The sequence below is a fragment of the Helianthus annuus genome, chromosome 16, assembly GCF_002127325.2.
Source record: "Helianthus annuus cultivar XRQ/B chromosome 16, HanXRQr2.0-SUNRISE, whole genome shotgun sequence".
NCBI classification, from domain to species: domain Eukaryota; kingdom Viridiplantae; phylum Streptophyta; class Magnoliopsida; order Asterales; family Asteraceae; genus Helianthus; species Helianthus annuus.
The window spans coordinates 71,647,378-71,675,005 of NC_035448.2; the positions used below are offsets into that span (position 1 = coordinate 71,647,378).

Sequence of the window (27,628 nt, forward strand, 5' to 3'; positions counted from 1 at the left end):
TGTTCTCTTCAAGTTTCTTCCTTTCCTTCTCAGCCTTCTTCTTTTCTTTTTCCTCAAGCGACCACCATTTTGAATTCCATTTACTTTCAGAATTTATGCCTTTCTGAAAGCAAATAGTTACGACTTTCTGAAATTGCATCGCGGCTCTCTGTCTTTATATTGGAAGCGGATTTTGTTCACAAACAAACACTCTATATCTTTTGTTGAACAATTTACCAACCACATCGGGTCGTAGACAAATATCTCTCTGATCTCCTTCCCAGCTCTGTAAGTTATCACCGCCTCTGTCGATATACAACTATACACCCAGCCCATGAAACCTTTGTAAAATTCCTGTTCCCTCTTTGGCACTGGTATATTCTTCATCTCTTTCGGCTTCTTCACATTCAATATAATCTCTACATTACCAGTTTTAGGATTCACTCTTCTAACTTTCTTAGGATAATGCGGCTTCCAATGCTTGAATTCTTTCAGAGCTTCAAACTTTATCAAGCCCCACATAGCTGCATAATTTTTCCTCACTGGATACCCTAAGGTTCTCACCTTTGATAACTCCTCTACATCCCACCACGGTAGGGACATAATATCATGCAAGCGTTCAAAGTACTGTACTCCACATTCTCTTCTGATAGCATAAGCATTAACTTGAGGCAGAAAACCCCAGCTAATGATATCTCCCAGTGAAATACTTCTATCTCTTTGATAATACTTCAATGGTCTCTTGAACTTCCTTTCGTGACTATTTTTGAACCACTTTTGACGTTCTTCTTTCTAAAGACCTTTCGGAGTACCATCGAAATTCTTATCTTTCAGTATCTCAGCGACTTTCCTCCTCAGCTCATCTCTATTTTCTTCACTAAAGAATTCCATCAGTGTTGGAAATTCAGAAGTATCTTCATTCAAACTCTCTTCATCAGAACAATCTTCAACCTCAACCCGATCATAAACATCTGCATCCTCAACATACTTGTATTCATACTCTGGTTGATGATTGATATCGAATGCGTTCAGCTCTTCTTCAAAATCAAACGAAAATTCATCTTCATTTACATTAAACATCTTCAGGACTTCATCCAACGTGTAAGTATGCCTGATTTCACCCTCTTTAACATGAGGCTTGATTCGAAGAATTAACTTTTCAACTTGATCAACATTCTGATCATCTACATGCTCCCCCTCTCCATCAGCTCCCTCTGAAACTTCATTAGCATCATCATTCATGTAGTCATCAACAGTCTTTTCATTTGAAGCTTCATTCACAGTAACACATGTACCTCCCTGATTATCATCGTCATCATTGTCATCATCAAAACCATGTCTACTCGCAGAAAATACTTTTTCACCATCATCATCCTCTCCGTCATCACCCTCTTCATCATTATCATCCTCCTCATCATCTTCTTGATCATCATTTCCAGCAATATCTTCAAGTGATACATCTTCTTCAAAGATAGCTGACACAGAAGATATAGGAACAGGATTTTCAACAACTAGTGATGGAACAATCGATCTTTCAGGCACTGCAACACTGCCTTCAGCACCCTTGCCCTTATCTCTCAACTGAGCTTCAATTTCAGCTTGGCGTTTAGCCCTGACCTCTTCAACTTGAATTTCTTCAAATCTTTGTTCTATCGACTTTCCGAGCATACTCTCTATCACTTTGTTCATCATATAAAATTCATGCTCTTTCAACGCCTTCGCAGCTTCAAGTTCTTTGTTCTTCAGTTCAAAGTACTTGTTCTGTTCATCTCGGCGAGTCTTTTCTTCCTCTAACTCTACCACTCTCACCTTCAAGACATCAATTTCAAACTGATCTGTATCTATCTTCTTCAATAAAGACTTGTTTTCAGATTCTAACTTCTTTACACGCATTTCAAGAATCTTTTCACGATCAGCCACTCTTTTGCTTTCAGCTGCAACACCATCAACTTTACTTTCTACATTTTTCACTTGAACATTACTTGCAAAATCAAAGTCTCCAATCTCATCAAGACCCATACTCAAGTTCAGAGGAACGGGTGGAAAACCTTTGTACCCCGAAGAACCAGGTGTGGTTTGAATGGGTGGTTGTGCAAGTGGTGGAGTTTGAAAGATTGGTTGAGATGTAAGTAAGGTTGTTTCTTGTGGTGGTGTAATGGTATGAATTTGTTGTGGTGAATGAGGTGGTGTGAGATAGAATGGTGATGGTTGTCTTGGTGGTGTGGGTTGTTTTGGAGGTGATTGATGAGGTGGTGAGTGTATAGGTGATTGATGAGGTATAGGTTCAGGTGGTGGTGATGGTGGTTTACTTGATTGTTGGGAAGGTTTCTTCTTTAGTAGAAGGAGTTGATTGAGATTCAGTTATATGTTCAGGAGATGGAATATATGCATCATCATCCTTCTCCTGTCTTTTTCTCTTTCTTAACTGCCTTTCTTTTGCAATCTCTTCTTGAATTCTCTTTTCACGTTCTACCTCATCTATTTCATCTTCAGAAGAACTAGAAGAACTTGTTGTACATTTGTTCACGTCATCACCTTCTATATCATCAGCTACTTTTTCTTTCTGAGCATCAACAACAGCTTTATCTTTCTGTTCATTAAACGCCTTAAGTTTCTTCAGCAAACTCTAAGAATTAGGCGATAGACGAACATCAACTTCAATATTAGCTTCAGTTTCAGTCTCAGCTTCAGCTTCAACATCATGTTCTACTTCAACCTCAGCTTCTGGTACTGGTTCTTCCACATCAGGTTCATCAATAAGTAAAGTCTTTGCAACTTTCTTTCGATGTTTCTTGGGCTGTGAAGACGAACCCTCTCCTTTTTTGCTTTGGGAGTAGCTTTCTTGCCTCTCTTCCTCGGTTCTTTCACAAACTAATCATTGCGAGTACTTTTAAATTCTTCAAGAGCTTTTAACTCATCAGCATAAGCAGCCTCTTTCATCTCCTCTTCATTACTCCAGTTTCGGTGATTCACTGGATCTGGATCAACATAGTTCACATCCTTGATGAATCCGAAAAATTCAGCTATCTTCTTCGGCTCAGGATGATTCAGATGATATCTAGCTAGCTGCTTCAACGAATCATTGTTCATGTGTGATAATACCAACAAATCATTGTTTACATCTCTTTCAATGTCAGAATATGCATGATCTATCAACATTTGAACAAATCTTGGATAAATCCAAGTCCTACTCTTCGTTGTAATGTTCTTAGCCATGTAGTGAAACACAATGTGAGAGAAATTGTACTTCTTGTTCAAAACCAACGCTGTAACCATATTTATTTGATAATCCCGCATTGCGTCATAACCTCCTTTGCAATGGCTTAGAGCCTGCAGTACTGAATGAACAATGAACTTGTATGGCTTTTGAAACTTTGACTTCAAATAACTTGCGTTGTTCAAAGCACCATCATATCCCATTCTCAGCATACACCCCTTGACCATCCTCTCAGGAAATTTAGTTGGTGAATCTGCATCATTTGGAAAATTCAACACTTCACGAACAAGCGCCTCTGTAACAATAATTGACTTCTTCTCATCATACTGCTTCACAACTGAATGGAACACTTTGTTTGCTTCGTCATAAGTTGCATGCTTCCAGAAATGTTTCACATGTGATCTATACACCAAATGTTGATCCGTCAACGCTTTTTGAATAGGTACTCTCCTCATAAACTCCAGAATGCTACTGAATTCAGACAGCTTTGTATTCTTATCCTTGTCAAAATCACATCAACTATTGTGCAACGGATCAAAGATCACATTCGAAGCCTGCAAGTAAACACAGTGTACACAAATCAAAAACTTTGAAAAATTTCAACATCAAACTATGTTCAAGCAAAATCACATGAAATGCAATAACATTTCAAGTGAAATCACAAGTGAGTTTGAAGCGGAATAACATGTTATGTTTTGAAGCGAAATCACATGAGACAAGTTGAAGCGGAATCAGATAACACACTCAGAAGCGGAATCATAAACCATCAGTGAACATCATTTGAAGCGGAATCTCATAACACATTTTGAAGCGGAATCATGAGATTCAAGCGGGATTATGATCAAACTCTCAAACACTTTCTGATGATCAAATTAAACATTGAGAGTTTGTTAATCAATGAATTCCGAACAAGTGGTTATGATTTAATTTCATTTTGACCCTCAAAAACCATCTAGATCTAAGTTTGTGAAATCGGTTCATCATCAAACATACAAAACCCTAGATCTGGTTCAATCAAACTCACACGCATGATCTACAACATAATCCGACAACACACACAAGATTTTTGTTCATTTTCTCCAACATTTAAACCCTAAATCTACGTTTTCGGTTCAGTTCATCGCCGACAGTCAACAATAAACCAAATCAGGGTTAAATTTGACCAATATCTCACCTTTCCCATGTTCCTAGTTGAGTACACCAACTAAAAACAAGAAATCTGATTACAAATTGGCAGAATAACGGCTCAAATTCAAAGGTATTAGGGTTTCGCTCGAAATCGCCGGGAGCAAACACTTGAAGCGGAAACAGAAGATAAGTGATTCAAGCAGAATCAGATTTGCTATTTATAGCCAACCAGATTTCGCTTGAAATGACCCTCGATGCTGTGTCAAGCAGAATCACTAGAGAAGCAGCTTCAAGCGTAATTACACAACTTAATGTGAAATCTTGTTTTCAAGCGGAATCAGAATTAAACATTTAAAAATTTTAACTTTTTGATATTTTTTGATTTTTTTACCTACACACCTAGTTAACCAAGTCCAAGTTAATGACCTTGGTCAACTATTCAGCCTACCAAGTCCAACTTAATGACCTTGGTCGACCAGATTATGAAGTATGCTGACTTTTTGATCTTGAAATCAGTTCAAATTAATGAACTTTTGAACTTTTCAAACTTTCAAACATGTACCAGTTACCTTTTAGAATCTCCTGCTTACCCAAACCTCATGAATCAGACATGCTCTGCACAAGACTTTGATCATCTGATCCCCAACGTCCGTTGTCGAAAATAAGATGAAAAATAAAATCTTTTTGGATTTTAGAATGTGATAAGCAGAAATCTGTACACACAATATTTTTGTGAGCGTGTTAGGGGATCATATCAGCTGCCGACAAGACACAAGTACCGTTAAGCTTATATTTCATACTCAGCTTTAAACAGTTCGCTTAGACTGTCGATATACTGATCCATTTAAATTTTCACACAACTTTCAATCTGTTCGGGATACAAATTTAGTGTTTTACGACTTAAACTTTTACATGTGTCCCACCTCAGTATATACTCCCGTATCCAGATCCCAATATTCAGTCTTACAGGTGAGTATACCTAGATGATATCTGTAATGGGGTGAATTACGAGGCTGTGAGAGCTCAGGTCAGAACTTCCGTTCAGCAGAGAGATGACGGCTCGACTTTCGGTGGGTTCCCTTTAGAGAATCTTTTTTACAACAGCACATGATTTACATTTTGTAATGTTATCATTTTTTATGCTGAGGGGAGGCTTTACAAGTAAAGCATTGTGTAAAGTATTATACGGGGACCAGGTCAGAATTTTCATTCAGCAGAAGTCCCGGGATAATACCCCAGATATCACTAAGCATAAGGACCTAGTATCTCAGAAAGAGGGACCTTTCAAACAAGATTTCGGGGGTTACCCATATATCCTGGAGATGTTCCCCACGTAAAAGCAAGTAATTTTTATGTTTATATCCCAAACAAATCTACTAATTTTGTAAAAACCTATCGGCACATCATCAGCGAGACTGCTTAACGCATATTAAACATTACATTTCTTTAGCGTACTGTGTCTGTCTAGCTGATGTACTATCATTTCCCCTATTATACACAAACTCTTTTTCAATTTTCTAATGTTTTTGGATTTTTCAAGTTTTCTATTGTTTTTGGCTTTTTTAAATTTTATCATGTTTTTGTATTTTTCTTCAAACTTTTCTCCCCCTAAAAATAAAAACATATTTTTGTGTTTTTGTTTTTATCGAAAAGCAGAAAAACATAACTGTACAAACAAAGTTGACAACGCGATGTAGTTCACATCAGATTGCCGCCCTCCTCGGCTTCACATTCTTCAACCCTCCCAGAACGCAAATTTTTCATCCCATTTAATTTTAAAAGATAATAAAATCTCTTTTTATCAAACGGTTTTGTATAGAAATCAGCCTTCTGATCATCGGTGTGTATATGTTCTATCCGTATCAACTTCTTCTCGTGACAATCACGGATGAAGTGATGATGGATTTCAATATGTTTGGTTTTAGAATGGTGAACCGGGTTTTTAGTTATATTGATAGCTGCTTCATTGTCCACTAAAATCGGTGTATCCAAGAATTGCAAACCAAAGTCGCACATTTGCTGTTGGATCCAAAGGATCTGAGAGCAACAGCTGGAGGCTGAAACGTATTCAGCCTCACAAGTAGAAAGCGCCACAAAGGTTTGTTTCTTGCACTGCCAGGTAACAAGTCGAGTTCCGAAGATCTGACACCCAGCAGTGGTGGACTTAGCGTTCTGCTTGCAGCTTCCAAAGTCAGAATCAGCGAAACCTGTTAGTGAGAAGCACCTGATCGAGGATACCACAAGCCGATGCTCGGGCAGCCTTTCAAATACCGTAATATTCTTTTGACGATTGTCAGGTGTGACTGCTTCGGGCTCGACTGATATCTGGCGCAAAGACATGTTGGGTACATGATGTCCTGTCGGGAAGCAGTGAGATACATTAAGGATCCGATGATTGACCGGTACAATGTCTCCTCCACCTTTACACCACTCTCGTCAGGGCAAATCCCATGATTCTGTGCTAGGGGGGTTGCTGTTGGACTGCATTGAGCCATATCAAACTTTTCTAGCACGTCGTTCACATATTTTGTTTGGTGAATGAAGATTCCGTCGGGCATCTGCTCCACCTGTAGCCCGAGGAAGAACTTCATCTCCCCCATCGAACTCATCTCGAATTTCTTCTTCATAACCTTTTCAAATTCTTTACACAACTCGTCATTGGTCGAACCAAAAATGATGTCATCTACGTAGATCTGCACAATTAGGAGATGGCCTGCAACTTCCTTCGTGAACAATGTGCTATCGACTGTCCCTCTGGTGAACCCGTTGGCCAGCAGATGTTGGGAAAGCGTCTCGTACCAGGCTCTCGGGGCCTGGTGAAGTCCGTAGAGCGCCTTATCCAGCAGATAGACTTTGTTCATGTGTAGTGGATCAGTGAAACACGGTGGTTGTCCCACATACACTTCTTCTTTTATCTTTCCGTATAGGAAGGCAGATTTAACATCAAGCTGGTACACTTTGAAGTCTTTCCATGACGCAAACGCCAGGAAGATCTGAATAGCCTCAAGTCTAGCAACAGGCGCGTAAACCTCATCATAGTCGATGCCTTCTTGCTGACTGAATCCTTGTACCACTAATCGTGCTTTGTTCCGAACCACGACTCCTCTATCGTCTCTTTTACACTTGAATACCCACTTCGTTTTGATCAACTTTTGATTTTCAGGGAGGTCTACTAGTCTCCACACTCCCAACTTCTCAAATTGTTGCAGCTCCTCCTGCATCGCATTCACCCAGCTGTCTTCAGTCAACACCTCTTTATATGTTCTGGGTTCAATCTGCGAAATATAACATTTTAGTGAGAATTTTTCCTGTAAATGTGCAACAGACGAATAAAAACATGTAAGAGCTCTATTGATTTGATCTCTTGTTTTAACACCACTTTGTAGGTCACCGATAATCTGCTCTGAAGGATGATAAGACAAGGTTCGAGGCATAACGGTGTCAGGCACGTCAACTTCCGATTGCAAGCTCGTTATGTCTAGATCACCGGTGTGATCCTCAGCTTCCGTCGTAGTAACGTTTGGTTCCTCGTCAAAAGTCGGAGCAGATTCCTCTTCTGAGTCGTTAGAGTTGTCAAACGTAGGAGCTGGTTCCTCTGGTGGTTCGTGAGCTGTTCCACTTGGACCGGCTTCATGATCGTTTGTGCCACCTGTAGGAATGCTTGTATCCACCTCGGGTTGTGAAACTACCAAAGGCCTTGGCACTTGATCTTGTGAACTAGATTGTTGCTGTTGATATAGCAGAACAAGTTCTTCAATACTTGGCTCGGTCGGAAGATGAAACGACTCCCAGAGTTTGTCATAATCGAACAGGAATCTTTGTCCAGGAAGTTGTGGTGAAGCAGTGTGCTTCTGATAATCCACATGCTGAACTTGTATTACTTTTCCCAGGCAAGGTATGAACACCCTCTTCAACGGGCTCGCGTAACCTACAAAGAAACCATCATTAGACTTAGCACCGAATGTACCATTTTCATCAAATAAAAGTACATGGAGACCCAAACGGCTCCAGAAACTCTAGATTTGGCTTGTAGTGGTGTAGCAACTCAAAACTTGTTTTCTTGTACTTCTTGACGGTGAGCACACGATTCAAAGTGTAACAAGCTGCAGCCACTGCTTCGCTCCAGAAGAAAATCGGTAACTTGGAATTGGCTAACATCGTTCGAGCAGTTTCTATTAAGGTCCGATTCTTTCTTTCAGCAACGCCGTTCTGTTGTGGTGTGTATGGCGCGCTGAATTCATGAAGAATCCCCTTTTCATTGCAGAACTCGAGCATCTTGTTATTCTTGAATTCCGTTCCATTGTCACTTCGTATTCTTCGGATAGGCAGCTTATACAGCGTCTCCATCTTTTTGAACAGAACTATCAGCGACTCAAACGTCTAATCCTTTCTTTCCAAGCACACTACCCATGAAAACCTTGTATAGTCATCAGTAACTACCAAGCAGTATAAATCACCACTAATGCTCTTCACATTGACCGGCCCGAAGAGATCCATGTGGAGTCTCTCAAGCGGTACTCTGATCGAATTCAGTAGCTTCTTTGGGTGTGACTTCTGAGTCTGCTTTCCCTTCTTACAAGCTACACAATGATCAGACAAATGAAAATTTATTAAATTTACACCTTCGACTAGATCATTATGCACCAGAAAATTCATTTTTCTAACATGAATATGGCCCATCTTACGATGCCACATAATGGACTCTTTTTCTGTTGCTTTCGTTTTCGACACAAAACATTGTTTTTATGATTTGTTGGTGTTGCGACACTCATATCAAGAATATACAAGTCGTTTTCTCGTGGAGCGCGCAACAGCACCATATCCTCAGGGATTTTAAACCCAAGTTTTAAAACCAGACATTCGTTTTTCGTGAAATGTACCGTAAACGATTTATCACAAATTTGAGAAATACTAAGCAAATTGTTTTCCAATTCTATGATGTAATTCACTTTCTCAAACGAAATGACCCCATTCGTCAGGGTTCCTTGGCCCACAATCCTGCTACCCTGGTTTCCGGCAAATCCCACATAACCTCCATTAATTGATTTGACGTCGTAAAGCAGTGTAAGCATCCCCGTCATATCTCTTGAGGCCCCGTTGTCCATAATCCATTTTGAAATGATTGACCTGGGCAGCCCCTGCAAACATTATAGCAACTCATTCAAACAATGATACCCAAAACTTTTTAACTGTTGAAACACTTCCAAACACTAAATCACACGGCACATCAATCTTTGGAAAGTTAAACGTGACATTCGGAACATTAGTTTTTACTTCATTTTTGGTTGGTGGAAACTCTGCAAGAAACTTATCAAGTTCAGACTCAAACTCAACAACATCATCTTTCAAACCTTTTGTTTCATTTTTCAAAATGTTTTCCATCTTTTCCTACTCGACCGATTGTTTTGATTTCACAACCCATGATTGGTTTTCAAAAACTTTCGTTTTCAGATAAATTTTTGAAGTCTTTTGAGTCTTTGAAGATTCGCCAACCTTAAAGGTTGATTTTGGCTTATCTTCAGACTCCAAAGATTCACCCCTTTTAAAGATGCGAATTGGTGAAACCATTGGTTTTTTACCCTTTTTGTCAATTGGTGACTTGGGTCGAGGTTTTTGAACAACAGGTTTTACGATGGGTTTTTCAAAAACTTTCTTGCACTGTTTAGCCATGTGTCCGATCTCATTGCAGCGATAGCAAACTCTTTTGTCATACTCGACAAAAGTTGATTTGACCGTCTCTTCTTTCAGTTTCTTCGCCGCATTGAAATCGTCAATGGCTTTCTGAGTAAAAATGTATTCTTTCTCCTCATCAACACTTGGTCCAACAACAAAGATATCATTCATTTTATCTTTTGGCTTTACAACCTTCTTAGCCATCTTTTTCTCAAAACCAATTCCTTTGTTTTTAAAGTTGTTTCCACTTTTCTTGTTGTTAACATTCCCTTCCCATTCCTTTTTACCCGGGTTGTTAGAACGTGACGTAACAAACGACTTTTTCGGTTTTGAAAAGAACTCTTTGTTGTTTACTTCAGCAATGTCGATTTCAACCAATTTGAAAACCTTCTCAACATTTTCAAACTTTGCGTTCTGAAGAGGATACTCGAAATCAGAGTAAAGCTCGTCAGTTCCAATCATAGTGTAAACCACCATGATCGGATCATCATTCGCACCTTTGTCTGATTTCGGTATGAAACGATCTAAAAAGTTACCCACATCTTCAGAATCAGTAATAGACTTCTCAGAATGAGATTTCATGACTTCAACCTCAGAGTTATCACTCTCTTCATCTAACACCTGATCGACAATAGTCTTGATGACCTGTGACTCGTTGTCTGTGTCGGATGCAGAGAATGTAACGTCAATGCTCTCTGGCAACTCATCCTCAATTGTCCTCAACTTGAGATTCAATGCAGCTTCCACCCCATCTGGATACTTTTGAGTATAATGATTCCACATTAGGGGTGGAACACTGTTAAAGACTGATGGTGCATTGGGCTGTTGTGGAACAATCTGCTCAAGGACATAGGACGATGCAACATAGCTCATCAATTTCTTATCAATTCGCTCATTTTCAATTTTAGTCAATTCTAACTCTTTCTTTAATGATGCGATTGTGTCAAGATGAAAATTAACTTCCACTTGTTTATCAAAAAGTGTTGCTTTTACTAGTTTTGTTGCTTTGTCATTTTCGACACTTTCTTTTTGAATCATTTTAATTGATCTGGCTAATGTATCATATGCCTCTTTGACTTGACCTAGAACAAATTTTAACATGTCAGCATGTTGTTTGAATTCCTGAAACTTAGCATCTTTTTCAAGACACTCCAAGCAAGGTTTTAAACACTTTTGGCATGGGGTTTCAGTTATTGAATTCACTTTCTCAACAATCTCTGCTTCATGAGCAGTTTTCACTTCCTGTTTACCGACATCTTTTGACTCTGACTCAGACACTTTCTCAGATTTGACCTCCTCAATTCCTGACTCCTTATCCGACTCCTTTTGAACTGACTCGGGTTTCACAAGTTATGTGTCTACCTCTTTCAGTTTCGCCATGAGAGCTCTGTCCGCAATTTCTTTCAAAGTGTCTTCGGTCATTTCTTTTGTCACATCGATCATCTCCTCAACAGACCCTTTCTTCTCCTCATATTGTGGACACAATCCAGTTGTCGGTTCTTCAAAGAAACCTGCAAAAGACTCAAAAATTTTAGGAGGCATGATAGATTTCAAAGAACTGGCCAATACCTCCTGCTCAGATTGGTAGTAATAAACTTCTGCAGCAAGCTCCTCAATGTCACCCACAATATCCACAGTAACTTCTTCAACAACTACTTCAGGCTCCATAACAATCTCTGGCTCTTCTACTATCTCAGCCATCATACCCTGTCCATCACTTCCAGAGATGTATTTATCCTAGCTGAATCCCTCGGCTACTTTCTCATCATCCTGGTTCACAATGAGAGCTTTCTCTGGTTTGTTCTCGATTTGTGGTCTTTGAACTACAGGTTGTTGATTCGGCCGATGGTAGATTGCCTATCTGTAATAGTCATTCATGAACGGATTCTGATGATTATTCACTTCTTTGTTTGGGCACTCTCTTTTGAAATGGCCTCTCTCTTTGCACTTGAAGCAGGTTACTTTAGACTTGTCAAAACCTAGTTTCTGATCAGGTCCAGAAAGACTGTTTCTACCAGTGATCTCCATAAAGCGCTGTGCTCTCCTCACCAGACTTACCATACCCCACTTAATGTCTATCAGCTCAAGCTCCTCCGGATCAATCTGATAGTAATCCTCTTTGGTCATGTCCGGATTCCCGATCTTACCCGCTACCAGAGACTCATACGACTCTAACACGAAAGCCAACAATGCAATATGCTGTTTCACAGCCGATTCAGTGAACTCATTCTCGTTCTTGATAGTGACTGCAATGTTGCATTGGATCCAAGAAACATACGCCTGATTGTTTGAACTAGACGAGCTTTGTGGTGACGTCTATTCAGTAGCTTTGACGTTTGGCGCGAAGCTAGCAAATGGCGAAGGCTTATTTGTTTGTGGAGTATTTGATGAAGCACTTGATGTTGTGTCAGCACTGAAACCAGTTTGTATCTTCGGACTCATATTTGTAGTTGCTGGAATGCTGCCTTTGTAGTACAAAGATACATCCTGTTGAACATTCGTGAGTTCATCTTTTTGATCTTTAGTAACTCCAACTCATGAGCTTCAACTTTCTCTATGAACGAGCTGAGATTCAGATTCACAAAATCTGAATTTTTCTTCAACATCATCGGATAAGTGCCCCACTCGTCATATGGTAATGCCTCAGACAACTTATCAATCCATTCTTCATTGGTCTTTGTGATTTCTAATCTATTCATCTCAAGTACAAAATGGCAATATCTTTCGATCAGTTGCCTTGTAGTTTCCCCCTTCATGCCGGTAAAAATATCAAACTCCTTCTTGATCAAAGCCTTCTTGCTCTTGATCATGGACACACTACCTTGAAACTTTAACTTTAATGACTGCCATATAGATTGAGCATTGTCCTCATGTTGCAACAACACTAAAATATCCTCTTTGATAGCCTGCTGGAGGATACTAATCATCTTTTTCTCGGCTTTGAAATCATTCTGTTCTGTCTCTGTCAGACTTCCAATACCCTTCTCCATACCTAAACCATCAACCGGTGGAACGTACTTCTTCTCTATCTTCATCCAGCATTCGAAGTGGTTAGCCTGGACCCAGTTCTTAAATCTGCCTGACCATCCTGCATATTCATCTAGGTTCATCAGCTTGGGAGGCTTTTGCATCGTTCCCAATTCGTTTTCCATGTTGTCGTTCTGAACAATACTCGTTGGACTCTGTCCTGCTGTCATACCACTGCCCGCGAAGAAGTTGTAGAAATCTTGGTTTTCCATTTTAGATGACAATTTACTGAAAAAATTTCAACTTTTGAAAAACATGTGACTTTACTGAAAATACTTTCCACACAAACTGAACTTCGAACGAAATATCACGAACGAAATGGACTTTCACAATAAAACCCTAATTTCAAGCTGAATTAGGTTTCAAGTGGAATCAAGTTTTAATTTTCAAGCGAAATATGAACTGTAAGATTCAAGCGGAATCTGTAATTTGAAGCGGAATCAAAGAATATCTCAAGCGAATCAAGGCTCAAGCGGAATCAGGTGATCACACAAGCGGAATCACCCAATTCAAGCGGAATTATTGATTTCGCTTCAAATATTCAGGTGGGATTACAACTTTTCAAGCGGAATACCTGATTTCGCTTGAATTTCAAGCGGAATCACATAAGCTTCGTTCAAGCGGAATCAGGTTTCAGGCCATTTTTTACCACTTTTAAGCTGAATTTTAAGCTGATACTTTCAAGGGTTTGTTAAAACTCACTTTTACACAATATATCAAAAACTCAGTCCATTTTGTCCGTCCAAACGTCCAGAAATCCAAAAAGTGTAAGAAAAATGCTCTGATTCAGGTTATTGGCTCATAACTGGCTCTGATACCAATTGTAGGACCGATATTGACGATCTAGTGAGTCAATCAGAGTCAAAATACCACTGTTTGAGAGGCGGAAACAAACAAACAGTTTGAATCAGAGAGAAAAGAGTAGAAGTAGACAGAATATCACTTTTAACACTTGTTTCTCATTAAAATTCACTTGAAAATCCAGCAGCAGTTCGACTACAAGTTCATGATTCCGTGCCAAATGAGAAACAACTACACATATATATACTGATCTAATTCCGCTTGAAATGACATGCTGTCATTTCGAGCGGAATCACATGCTTCTAATTTCGCTTGAAATGACAACATGTCATTTCAAGCGGAATCACTACCTTAAACCATAACTTTTACATTTTGACCCCTGCACTATACATAACTGACATATTAGACCCCTAGACCCTATACAAGCATGACTAAGACTAAGACATAGGCTTTAGACATCGCGCACTAACAATAAAACAACATTTAAATTTCCATGTGTTATGAAACAATGATTCTGTTACAACAATCCCCGACGATTCCGCCACGATTTGTTGTTTTACGTGGTCGGGGTGTGACATACAAAATGTCAAGTAATTAAATACCGTCAATTTAATTATCTTATCTAGATTACACTTTAATCTCCCATCTTTAACAATGTTATAGATAATTAGTTAGTAGTTACATTTTATCCCCTTATAAAAAACTAACTCCCTTTGGCAATTTTTAAACGGTCATAACTTTTTGGTACGTTAATATATTTTTTTAAATCACACCATATAAACGAGTATTTTATTCTCTTTAATTTGAGTATAGTATCGTTATAGTTTTTGCAATTTAAAAAATTGATATGTTACATGATTAACAACGTCTAAGGGTGAGTAATAACTGAATCGTTAACCGAAGCCAAACCGAAAGCAACCAAAAACTGAATTAACTGAAAACTGATTAACCAAAAACAGTTATCGATTTTTTTTGTATCTTATTTAACCAAAATTAATTGAACCGAACCATTCATATTTCATATATTCTAGCTTTTATACCTTTAGTTCATGTATTTCATATTTATACCCCCCCCCCCATTTTATGTATTTAACCTCCATTTTATGTACCTATACATCCATTTCATGTATTTATACCTAAATTTCATGTATGTCTAATCAAAAGTTTAGCCCAAGTTTGGTTGTGGGCAATAATTATTGGTTATTAAACAAAACCGATTATCGGTGAGCAATACCTAAATCGATAACCTAAACCAAACAAAAAATAGACGAAACCGAACCGAAATCAACCAAAAACTGAATTAACTGAAAGTCGAATTAACCAAAAACCGGTTATCAATTCTTTTGTACTCTCTTTAACCAAAATTAGTTGAACCAGACCGAATCATTCATATTTTCATATATTTATAGCTTTTATACATCTGGTTCATATATTTCATATTTCATATTTCCATTTCATATATTTATTCTTTCATTTCATGTATTTATACCTCAATTTCATATATTTCTAATCAAAAGTTTTAGCCCAAGTTTGGTTTTTACTATCAACCGAAATTAAATGAACCAAACAAAAAACCGCCAATCTAACCGAATAAACTCAAGTGATTAACCGAAAACCGATTGGTTAATAAAAATATACTAACCAATGACTTTGGTTTCGGCTTCGGTTGAGGATAATAACCGAACCGACCGAACCATGCACAACACAATGAAATGGATTACCCGATTAGTTCAGTTTTAATGTATATCTATCACAATGATGCTACAATAAATATTATTTGAATAAGAAAACTACCAGAAATGAGTATCGCAATGGGATGTGTTGCTCTCGGGCATCACGCGGACATCCTGCTATGTAGGATAGGTTTCGGACCCTAACGAGTCGTTTAGAAGAGATCTCGGACTATATCAGAGGCGGGATTCATTGAAACATTCTTCGTTTATGATGTGTGTGTAGTGTAATATATTTTAGATGTATATTTAAAGCCCTTTTTACACTTTTAGCCAAGTTTTAAATTTATAAAACACGATATTTACTAACACTAAACACACATATGGGCAAGTGCACCCATCGTTGACGTAGTATAGTGTTGGTAAGATACCGAGGTCGTCCAAGGACACAAGAGCTTTTAGTACCGGTTTATCCTCAACGTCTAACCAAATCAAAATGTTAGAAAAGATTTTTTTTTAAACTAAGAAAATAAAAACTAACTAAATGCTAAAAACAAAATGAAAATAAAAACCGATAGACAAGATGAATCACTTGGATCCGACTCGTGTATTAGTATAACCTTTGATTATTTTCGCACTTTTGCACTTGTTTAAGAGATTATCTTAGTTATTGTAGTAGGCCCCTCTTTTGAAGGCGACGTTACCCTCAACCCAGTAGTTTGAGTCAGCAAGGATACAATCCTAAAGGGTCGGATTATTGAAAGATAATGAATTAAGTTATTAGTGCAAATTATGGTAGGCCCCTCTTTTGGAGGTGACGTTACCCTCGACTAAGTAGTCTGAGTCAGCAGGGATACAGTCCTAAACAGCCGGGTTATAGTATTAATCGTAGTTAACTTATGAGGGGGTCAAAGAGTTTGGATCCCCGCCATCCAATACCTATGGGCATTGAAGGAAATCCTACTAAATTTGACCCAGGTCCCTTGCAGGACCTCTAAACGCTGAACAAGGGCAAGACCCGTACCAAACCGTTCCCTTAACCCCCGACCAGGTAGCCAACATACCTCCATATAGACCGTGGAGATATGAATGGTGAAAATCTTTTATTTTATATAGACAGTAAAATAATGCCAAGACACCACGGACAAACGATAAGGAAAGATCACCTTCAACATAAGCAACTAGTTATTAAAGTCATTAATACAAAACCAAATAAAAAGTGCAAAAGATTAAAAATAAAAAGTATTATACTAAACACTTGTCTTCACCAAGTGATGTAAGAGACTTAGGCAAACATGGCCTTGATTGTCAAGAACTCTTACGATCAATCTTGGATCCCGAGACGACTCACACACTCTATGATGGACAATGGATGATGGTGGTGGATGATGGTGTTGTGATGGTGGTGGGTGGTGGATGAAGTGTGAGAGAGGTGGTGTGCCAAGGGATGAGTTGCAATGAAACCAAGCACTCCTATTTATAGGCTGAACAGAAGGCTGGGCACGGCCCCGTGTCCGCTGGACACGGCCCCGTGCCTGTCTGACACTCTCTCTTCATTAATTGTAATTCGCAATTACAATTAATGCGCCTGCTGTACTTTCGCCACGCCCCCGTGTTAACTGGGCACGGCCCCGTGGTGGGCAATAGAAGCTTCTATAGGTTTGTCTTTTCTGCTGCTTCTTGGGCACGGCCCCGTGCTGGCTGAGCACGGGGCGTGTTCAGTCTTCTGCCTTCTCTATTTTGCTTGGGAGGATGCTGTTGAGGGGTAGGGCAATCCACTTATGTTCCTTTTCTTGTATTTATGTTAGATTTAGCTGTCTTTTTGCTTCTTTTGTGAATTTGAGCTCATTTAATCCTGAAAATACAAAAGGAAGACAAAAACACTCTTTTTCCAACATTAGTACTTAAAAAGGGTTAGTTTTATGCCTCATTTGATGTAATTTATATGTTGCATTTTACACACATCAAATACCCCCACACTTGAATTTTTGCTTGTCCTCAAGCAAAACTCTTTAATACGTGGCTTACACTCCCAAATGGAATGGGTAGAAGAGAAGGTTTTGGCTTGTCATAGAGTGTTGGGAATCCAAGATCTTTTTGGTTTTATTTTTATTTATTTACAATCCTATTCGTTATGATTTATTTAGAACGTTTCATAGGATAAATTACTTATTTGGGCATAGCATGCCTTTTTAAAATTCCATTTATATACAAGTTCACATACCTCACGGGAGAAATCACTCACACTCGGCCGAAGGTGTATTTTTAGTGAATCACTCGAGAGCGGCGTGGAACTTATCCCTACCATAGGCTTGCCAAGCAATCAATCCTCCTCCTTTTTAACTTGTTACCTTTGTAAATATCAGGAGGACTTTTTGGGTAAAGGCTTGGGCTAAAGGTGGGTAGTTGGGTTAGTGGTTAGTAGAAAAGGGCGAAAAGCGTAAAAAACGACGGTTTTCATAAACATTTTGTTTTAGTGACTTTTTATTCTTAATGAAGTATTTCTTCAAACAAGCTTTTGTTTTAAGAGCTTTGTTTGTTTATTTCTAACTTCATCATTTTTTTTAGTCACACGAAAACCGAGCTTGTTACTAAAATAAAGGGTAAAAATAAAAAGGGTTTTAGGGTAAAGAAATGAAAGGTTTAGGCTCAAAGGGGTTAACTAGGGGGAGTTTTTGGGTAGGTGAAAAGAAAAATAAAAATAATGGTTTTGAAAGAAAAAGGGTTAGTCCTAATGCCTCCATCATTGTAAATTGGGTTTAAGTTGATAAGGACCGGGAATGAATCGTCGTGGCAAGTTCTAGAGTCGTAAGAACCAAGCGGCTATTCACACAAGAAATGAAAAATGAGCATTTAATCTAAAGATGTGTATTTGTATGCTCAATAAAGGCTCAAAACTCACTTTTTATGGGAATGGGTTTTTCTATGTGATCAAGTATATATAATCGAATTTTAACTAAGCTTGTCATGCCGTTTCATAATTTTCTTGTGTTAGTTCTTTTTATCACGACGCTATGGGTTGTAAACTTGCAAAAATATAACCTTATTAATCTTAGAATTCCCAACTTAAACTTTAGACAAGTAAAAAAAATGAAAAATTTTTTGAAAAAAATTTGGGGTGATTAGCGGTTCCAATAGAGTTTTGTGTAAGGCTTGTTATTTGGACTTGCAACATTTCAAGGTTTTAGCACCCCCCCCACACTTAAATTACACATTGTCCTCGATGTGTCCCAAAAATAAATTTTTAGGTTGATTGAATGTGCAACATGGTGTTTTAAAACAAAAATTTATGTTACTGGCAGCCTGGACACGGCCCCGTGGGGACCGGGCACGGCCCCGTGTTTAGGTGCCAGTAACGATAATTAAGAAAAAGAAACAGAAGCCTGGACACGGGGGCGTGTCTGGTGAACACGGCCCGTGTCCAGTTACCTGAACTGGGCATTTTCTTGCAGGGGGTTCAGCACGGGGCCGTGTTGGTTGGGCACGGCCCGTGTTGAACCTACTGTAACGGGGAAATCGTCGACGTGTAGCCTTGTTCTTGTGCATGGGGCCATGTTTCTCATTTCCCTTATCATCCTTTACCACCATGAGTGTGTTTTATTTCTGCAAATTAAAAACTAAAAGATTAAACTAAGCTAAGGATAGTTCCGCGGAATGCCTCCGTGGTGCGCCACGTTTATAAGGGTCCTTGGCTAGACCCAAAGTGAGGTTATATAATTTCTAAGTGGGATGTTTTGCATCCCATGTTGCACCGTCGGAGAGTAGCATCCAAACTCGAATGAATAACCTTCATGTAGTTGACCGGGTCATCGTCCTCTATTCTCTTCCCAACCCCGAACTTTACTTCATCATCTCCGTACCTTAAGGTGAGCGTTCCGTTATTCATGTCTACCACTGCTTGTGCGGTGGCTAGAAATGGTCTCCCTACTATGAGGGGGACTTCGGTGTCCTCTTCCATATCAAGTATAACAAAGTCCTCTTCCATACCTTGTGGGAATTTGACGGACCGATCAGCAAGTTGTATGCTCAATTTTGTAGGTCTCGTTGTTCCTAGGTCGAGTCTTTTGAACATTGATGAGGGCATGAGTTTAATGCTAGCCCCAAGGTCGGCTAGTGCATTACGAACGGGGGAGTCCCTAATCGAGCAAGGAATTGTGAAGCTTCCGGGATCGATTTTCTTTTGGGGGAGTTTGTTAAGTACGAGGGCGGAGCATTCTTCGCCTAAGTTAACTAATTGCAACGTTTCAATTTTCCTTTTATGAGTGAGGAAGTCCCTCATGAACTTAGAATATTTAGGCATTTGGGTTAGGACATCAATAAAAGGAATGTTGACATGCAATTGTTTTAGTAGACTTTCGAATTTTGCGAATTGCTCATTGGTCTTTTGACGAATTAACCTACCGGGGTACGGAACTCGAGGAGCTTTGGTAGACTCTGATGATGGAGGGGAGTCCTTTTCTTGCAGAGGCGGTGGTATAGTCTCCTCTGTCGGCGATGGTGCTTCCGCAGGCCCCACGGTACGGTTTCGTAACGTGATGAGATGAACTTGCGCTTTTGGGTTTGTTTCGGTATTACTTGGTAATGCGCCTGGTGGTCTCTCGGAAAAATTTTGGGCTAGTTGACTTAATTGTTTTTCTATGTTTTGAATACTAGCGTGTTGATTTCTAAAATTTGATTCTAATTGTAGAAATCTTTCCGAGTTTTTCTTTTCAGTGTCGGAGATGAGGCGAGATACAGTATCTTCAAGTCTTTCTCGTCCACCTTGTTGTTGAGTGAAATTTTGTGACTCATTTCTTGGTTGTTGAAAGTTTGTTCGTTGGTTTTGTTGGTTACTACTATTGTCGGGTTCTCTCCAACCAAGGTTAGGATGATTCCGCCATCCTTGGTTGTAAGTGCCCGTTGGAGGACCCGACGGCCTAGGTATATTGTCAATGTAGCTTACCGACTCTTTTTGATCGTCCGTTTCTTTCATACAACTCCAATTTTCATGTGGCCCACCACACCCTTCACAAGCCATAACCGAGACCGTTTTTGTCATTTCCAATTTTTTTATTTTTGAAGAAAGGGCCTCGATTTGGGCTTGTAAAGAAGTGTTTTCATCAACCTTATGGGCGCCCGGGGCAATAGATTTATTGCCTCGGGGAGTGTGCCACTGGAAATTGGTTTGAGCAATTTCCTCAATTTGGTTATATATTTCATGCGGGCGGCGATTACCTAAAAGTCCCCCGGAGCTAGAGTCAAGTGTCTGCCTTGTATGTGGCAACAACCCATTATAGAAAGTGGATACTTGTTGCCATATCGCAAGGCCGTGATGTGGACACTTTCGCAATAGCTCCTTGAACCTTTCCCAAGTTTTATATAAGGATTCCCCGTCCTCTTGTGAATATGTATTAATTTCAGTCATTAATTTAGCCGTTTTAGCGGGAGGGAAATACTTATATAGAAATTTTTGGGCTAGTTCATCCCAGGGGTTTACCGATCCAGCTGGGAGGGCGTTAAGCCAAGCTTTTGCTCGGTCTTTTAGTGAGAAAGGAAACATTCGAAGGCGGATGGCGTCATTTGATGCTCCATTGATCCGAAAGGTATCATATATTTCTAGGAAATTAGTAATATGTAGATGGGGATCCTCGTCCGCAAGCCCATGGAAGGTTGCAGAGTTTTGGAGCATTTTTATCAAATGCGGCCGAAGTACGAAGTTATTGGCTTCAACATTCGGTGTATTGATAGCGGCGCCGAGGTTACCTACAGTGGGTCGTAGATAATCCATGAGAGTACGTTGATCCGCCATTGGAAGTGGATTTCCCGAAACCTTCTCTTGGTTTTTGGCTTTTAGTCTTTTTCTGAGAAAGCGTTCGGGTTCTTCTAGAGGTTCTTTTATGTCCTTATTAGAACTGGAGCTCATACACTACGTAGGGGTGGCGTCTGGTTCCAAGTCCGCAATAAAAACAAAATAGAATGCTGGTCAGAAGGTTCACCACGGCCCCGTGCTCAGTGAACACGACCCGTGGTCGGAGTTACAGTGATTGTTTTCCAGATCCCAGTTACTGGAGAGTTGGACACGGCCCCGTGTTGCACCGACACGGCCCCGTGGTCAGCCTTCTGTAACTTGGAAAACTAAAAACTGCCAGTAACAACGCTGGGCATGGCCCGTGTCCGACCAGGCACGGCCCGTGCTGAGCTCTGCAGAAGCTGAAAAACTAAGAAAATCCAAAAAAAAATAAAAAAGAAAAATAAAAATTATGATTAGGTCGTTGATTCCTAACTTTCTTAAAATCCTTGTGTCCCCGGCAGCGGCGCCAAAAAACTTGATGCGTGTGTAGTGTAATATATTTTAGATGTATATTTAAAGCCCTTTTTACACTTTTAGCCAAGTTTTAAATTTATAAAACACGATATTTACTAACACTAAACACACATATGGGCAAGTACACCCATCGTTGACGTAGTATAGTGTTGGTAAGATACCGAGGTCGTCCAAGGACACAAGAGCTTTTAGTACCCGTTTATCCTCAACGTCTAACCAAATCAAAATGTTAGAAAAGATTTTTTTTTAAACTAAGAAAATAAAAACTAACTAAATGCTGAAAATAAAATAAAAATAAAAACAGATAGACAAGATGAATCACTTGGATCCGACTCGTGTATTAGTATAACCTTTGACTATTTTCGCACTTTTGCACTTGTTTAAGAGATTATCTTAGTTATTGTAGTAGGCCCCTCTTTTGAAGGCGACGTTACCCTCAACCCAGTAGTTTGAGTCAGGAAGGATACAATCCTAAAGGGTCGGATTATTGAAAGATAATGATTTAAGTTATTAATGCAAATTATGGTAGGCCCCTCTTTTGGAGGTGACGTTACCCTCGACTAAGTAGTCTGAGTCAGCAGGGATACAGTCCTAAACAGTCGGGTTATAGTATTAATAGTAGTTAACTTATGAGGGGGTCAAAGAGTTTGGATCCCCGCCATCCAATACCTATGGGCATTGGAGGAGATCCTACTAAATTTGACCCAGGTCCCTTGCAGGACCTCTAAACGCTGAACAAGGGCAAGACCCTTACCAAACCGTTCCCTTAACCCCCGACCAGGTAGCCAACATACCTCCATATAGACCGTGGAGATATGAATGGTGAAAATCTTTTATTTTATATAGACAGTAAAATAATGCCAAGACACCATGGACAAACGATTAGGAAAGATCACCTTCAACATAAGCAACTAGTTATTAAAGTCATTAATACAAAACCAAATAAAAAGTGCAAAAGATTAAAAATAAAAAGTATTATACTGAACACTTGTCTTCACCAAGTGATGTAAGAGACTTAGGCAAACATGGCCTTGATTGTCAAGAACTCTTACGATCAATCTTGGATCCCGAGACGACTCACACACTCTATGATGGACAATGGATGATGGTGGTGGATGATGGTGTTGTGATGGTGGTGGGTGGTTGATGAAGTGTGAGAGAGGTGGTGTGCCAAGGGATGAGTTGCAATGAAACCAAGCACTCCTATTTATAGGCTGAACAGAAGGCTGGGCACGGCCCCGTGTCCGCTGGACACGGCCCCGTGCCTGTCTGACACTCTCTCTTCATTAATTGTAATTCGCAATTACAATTAATGCGCCTGCTGTACTTTCGCCACGCCCCCGTGTTAACTGGGCACGGCCCCGTGGTGGGCAATAGAAGCTTCTATAGGTTTGTCTTTTCTGCTGCTTCTTGGGCACGGCCCCGTGCTAGCTGAGCACGGGGCGTGTTCAGTCTTCTGCCTTCTCTATTTTGCTTGGGAGGATGCTGTTGAGGGGTCGGGCAATCCACTTATGTTCCTTTTCTTGTATTTATGTTAGATTTAGCTGTCTTTTTGCTTCTTTTGTGAATTTGAGCTCATTTAATCCTGAAAATACAAAAGGAAGACAAAAACACTCTTTTTCCAACATTAGTACTTAAAAAGGGTTAGTTTTATGCCTCATTTGATGTAATTTATATGTTGCATTTTCCACACATCAGTTTAGCTTGTGTAACACCAGAATCACTATTAACTGTCTATTTTATTGAAAACACACGTTTTACAATTCTGTAGACACTTCGGTAGCACTTCGGCTCACTGGAACTAATTTTCTACGGAATGACACGACCTAGCACCTATATATAGACAACTAATTCCGCTTGAACAGACTCAAGCGGAATTACGTTTCACGCGAAATTACATGCTACAAACGAGATTACACTCAAGCGGAATTAGCTCAGTAATTTCTTGTGGAATTACCATTGGTAATTCCGTGCGGAATTACTTCTAACCCTAATTTCGCTGTTTTCTCGTAAAACGTGCCTAGACCTGTCATTTCTAATCTAAGACTCGAACGAAGATGAAGTCGACAGACAACTGCACCAACAGACTCCCCCTTGAATGTTGATGGAATCTTCCGTGAGAGTCTTCAACATGACGACTCTTCAATCTTGATCGGTCTCTTTTCTTTCTTAGAATGTACCAGGATCTTCTCTTTGGCTCTAACCTCGTTAGACGCCCCCTCTCATGAAGCTGGGATCTCTGTCTGGAATTAGCTATCACCTTGAGATTTCATCCTGACTTTACCTCTGTTTCAGCTCATCTCCTGCATAAATCTCATCCACTTATAAGAAAAACAGATTTATCATTTATAGGCTTATGAAGATCACTTGTAGGTTAACATTCAACTTTAAATTCAAGTTAATGAACCTGTTTAATCATTTTAGAAACTTCACATCTGCAACACACTCTTTCCCAATCCACAGTTCATCCTGTTTAGCACTTTTTGAATTTTGAAAATCAGCTTTCCAACATCAGTTGTAGAATTTTTTTTGGATTTTTATAGAATGAAATACAGAAATATATATACAAACAATATTTTTGTGAGTTTGTGTTAGGGAATCATATCAGCTGTTGACAAGTTACAAGTACCGTTAAGCTTTGATTTCATATTTAGAATTAAACAATTCGCTTAGATTGCTGATATACTGATCCTCTTAAATTTTCACACAGATTTCAATTTGTTCAGGATACGTATTTAATGTTTTAAGACCTTAACTTATACGTGTGTACCATCTCAGAATATACTCCCGTATCCAGACAACTATATTCAGTCTTACAGGTGAGTGCACACTAATGATATCTGTTAAGGGGTAGATGCGAAACCGTGAGAGCTCAGGTCAGAACTTCCGTTCAGCAGAGAGATGACGGCTCGACTTTAGGTGGGTCCCCTTTAGGAGATCTTTTATTTCAACAGCACATGATTAACATTCTTCAATGTGTCATCATTTTTGTACTGAGGGCGAGCTTTAAGATTAAAGCTATTTGCAAAGCATTATACGAGGACTAGGCTATTGCTTCCGCAAAATCAGAAGTCCTGGTATAATACCCTAGATATCATCACGTACAAAGACCTAATATGTCAGAAATAGTGTCTTTCAACCAGGATTTCAGGGGTTACCTATATATCCGAGAAATGTTCCCCACGAAATAAGCAAGTTTATGATTTATGATTTATGTTTATATCCCGATCAAATTTACTAAATGTGTAAAACCTATCAGCACATCATCAGCGAGATTGCTTAATACATTAAAACTTTACATTTCTCTAGCATACCGTAACTGTTTAGCTGATGTAATATCATCTTCCCTTTTTACAACAAAACTCATTTTTGATTTTTTCAATGTTTTTGACAGTTTCAAATTTTCTAATTTTTTAAAAATTTTACTCCCCCTAAAATAAAAATATATTTCAATTTTGATTTTCTGAGAAAATTTGAAAACGAACTGTACAAACTTGACAAACTGATTCGAATTGCTTCAATTCGCCATTCTCTAGACATAAACAATCAGAACTCCCCCTCACAACAAACTATTTTCCCATTATGATTTCAAAACACTTAAGTTTGTTTTAATCAAAATGGTTTTCCAGAAGAATTAGTTTTGTTGTTTTTACTACATGTAGGTTGGGGATAATATCATAACTTTGTTTCTTTCCTCTTTCTTCAATGAATTGAAATCCATATATTTTTTAACCACTTGGAAAGATTTATCATTTCCCAACTTTTACCACACAATCATTTGTATGAAAGAAAAATCAAGTACAACTTAATGTCCCTGATTAATCTTTTGAAATTCGAAATATCATCGAAGTGAATTTCTCAAGAAAGATGCCGATTCCTGCTCCACACTTACCAACCTGGGAGCTCCGGCTAGTCAGGTTTTTCATTTAAACAGTTTCACCCAAGCCTGACGGTTCTTGGGTGTTTTTTGAAATTCCTTTTGACAATGATGGAAAATTTTCATCATTCATTGTCAAACCAGAATCAACACTTTTTACCTCAAGCAATGGCTCTTCTGGCTTTGATGAACCAGATTCATCGCCTGAACGTGGCTCCTTTGACTTTGACAAGTCAAAATCATTGCCAACAACTGGCTCCTTTATTTCCGAAGAAACAAATTCATTACCAGAAATTTTTTCATTCTTCAATCTCTCTTTTGTCCTCATATTTGTATCTGATGAACTTGTTTTGCTTGATTTGTCATTCTTTGGAGAGCAAGACGATTTATCAGAACTTTTATCTGATTTTCCTGTTGTATCCGAGGAAAAAATCCTTTCAAGATACTCTCTCGCTTTCTTCCTCTTCTTCCTCAGTCTGTCTTTCTGTCCTTGTGAAAGCTTCACTTTCTATTCTGGAACTTTCAATTCCTTGGGCTTTTCTTTGACTTTGACTGATTTCATCACCTTTTTCTGAGATTCAACCCTCGATCTTTCATTTGATCTCATTGGACAATCTCTTGCAATATGACCTTTGATTTGGCATTCAAAGCATCTTCTCGTCTCAAACTTCCAACTTTGGCAGTTAACAACAATGTGTCCTTGATCACCACAAGTGTAACACATTCTATTATCGTACCATTCACCACTTTCACACCAAACACTCAGATCATAGCATTGTCTGGCTTTGTGGTAATCATTACTCCTCTTGAAAGCTGAATTTAGCTTTTGAGCACTGTGGTCAAACCTGCACCACTTTTTACCAACTGTTTTTGAGTTTTGATTTTCTGATTTTTGTGGTTTTTTATCACGATTGGATGATTGAACTGATGAGCTTTTATTCTTGGTTTGAATATTTTCTGAATTTTTAATTTTTTGTTTCTGTTCCACTTTCTTCTTCAAAGGTTTTTGCGTAGAGCATTCACCTCTTTCAGTTGATTGCGGAACAGTTTCTTGAAATTTTTCTCTTAATTCCAAGAAGATTTTCTTTTTCTCAATTTCATCATCAGTTTTCTCATCACAATCTTCAATTTTGACTTTGTCAAAATTTGTGACATTGTCACTTATTGGAACAGAACTGATCGGTTTTGGACAAGGATGATTCAAAAATTCTGACGAGGTCACAAAACCTTTCAATTTCTTTTCAAGCTCATCAATTTTATTTCTTGAATTCTCAGCTTCATTTTCAAGCTGAGATATTTTCTCAAAATGAGACTTGATTGTCTTTTCATTTTCAATTTTATTGTTTTCAAGAACAAATTTTTTATTTTCTAAAACTTTTATCTGTTCTTGAAATTTTGTTTCATTTACTTTCAAATTTTTGTTTTCAAGCTTTATCCAGAAATCTTCATTTTCTGAAGATTTTATTTTGCTTTCAAATTCTTTTTCTTTTTCTTTCAAAATTTTGTTTTCTAATGTCAAACTGTTCAAATCACTTAACAGTTTGACATTTTCAGATTTCAGCTTCTCACAATTTTCCTGCATTTCAAGAATCTGTTTATCATCAGATTTCTTCTCATCCTTCAAATTTTTGATTTCCAATGTCAAACTTTCCGCATCCTTCAAGAGTTTGGCATTGTCTGATTCAGATTTTCACATTTAGAGCACACTGATTCTGAATTCGGAGATCCAATCTTCACAGATTCTTCATTCTTTGGAGCTTTCTCTCTCTCTATCCAGAATGTGCCTGCACAAAAAAATTTAACGAAATCAAGAGGATTCGCATTCTCATCAATATAACAACCCCTCTTGTTATCATATTTCATAACACTTTTTGCAGCAAGACACACATTAACTCTTCTTTTCATTTCTATTAACACATCCAAATTTATGTCCATTAGATGCTTTTGAAATT

At 38.8% G+C, this 27,628-nt stretch overlaps 1 protein-coding gene and 1 non-coding gene across 2 annotated transcripts; one reads left to right on the forward strand and one right to left on the reverse strand.

The window, feature by feature from the left end:
- Positions 1-771: 771 nt before the first annotated feature.
- On the reverse strand, positions 772-1,998 carry LOC110925250 (protein PFC0760c-like). The gene has a single exon (XM_022169215.1). It carries the CDS (start codon positions 1,996-1,998, stop codon positions 772-774), a length of 1,227 nt encoding a protein of 408 aa, XP_022024907.1.
- An 18,800-nt stretch (positions 1,999-20,798) lies between these two features.
- Positions 20,799-20,905, forward strand: LOC118488705. Its single transcript, XR_004885249.1, has one exon. It is a non-coding gene; the product is annotated as a small nucleolar RNA R71 (small nucleolar RNA).
- Positions 20,906-27,628: the final 6,723 nt, after the last annotated feature.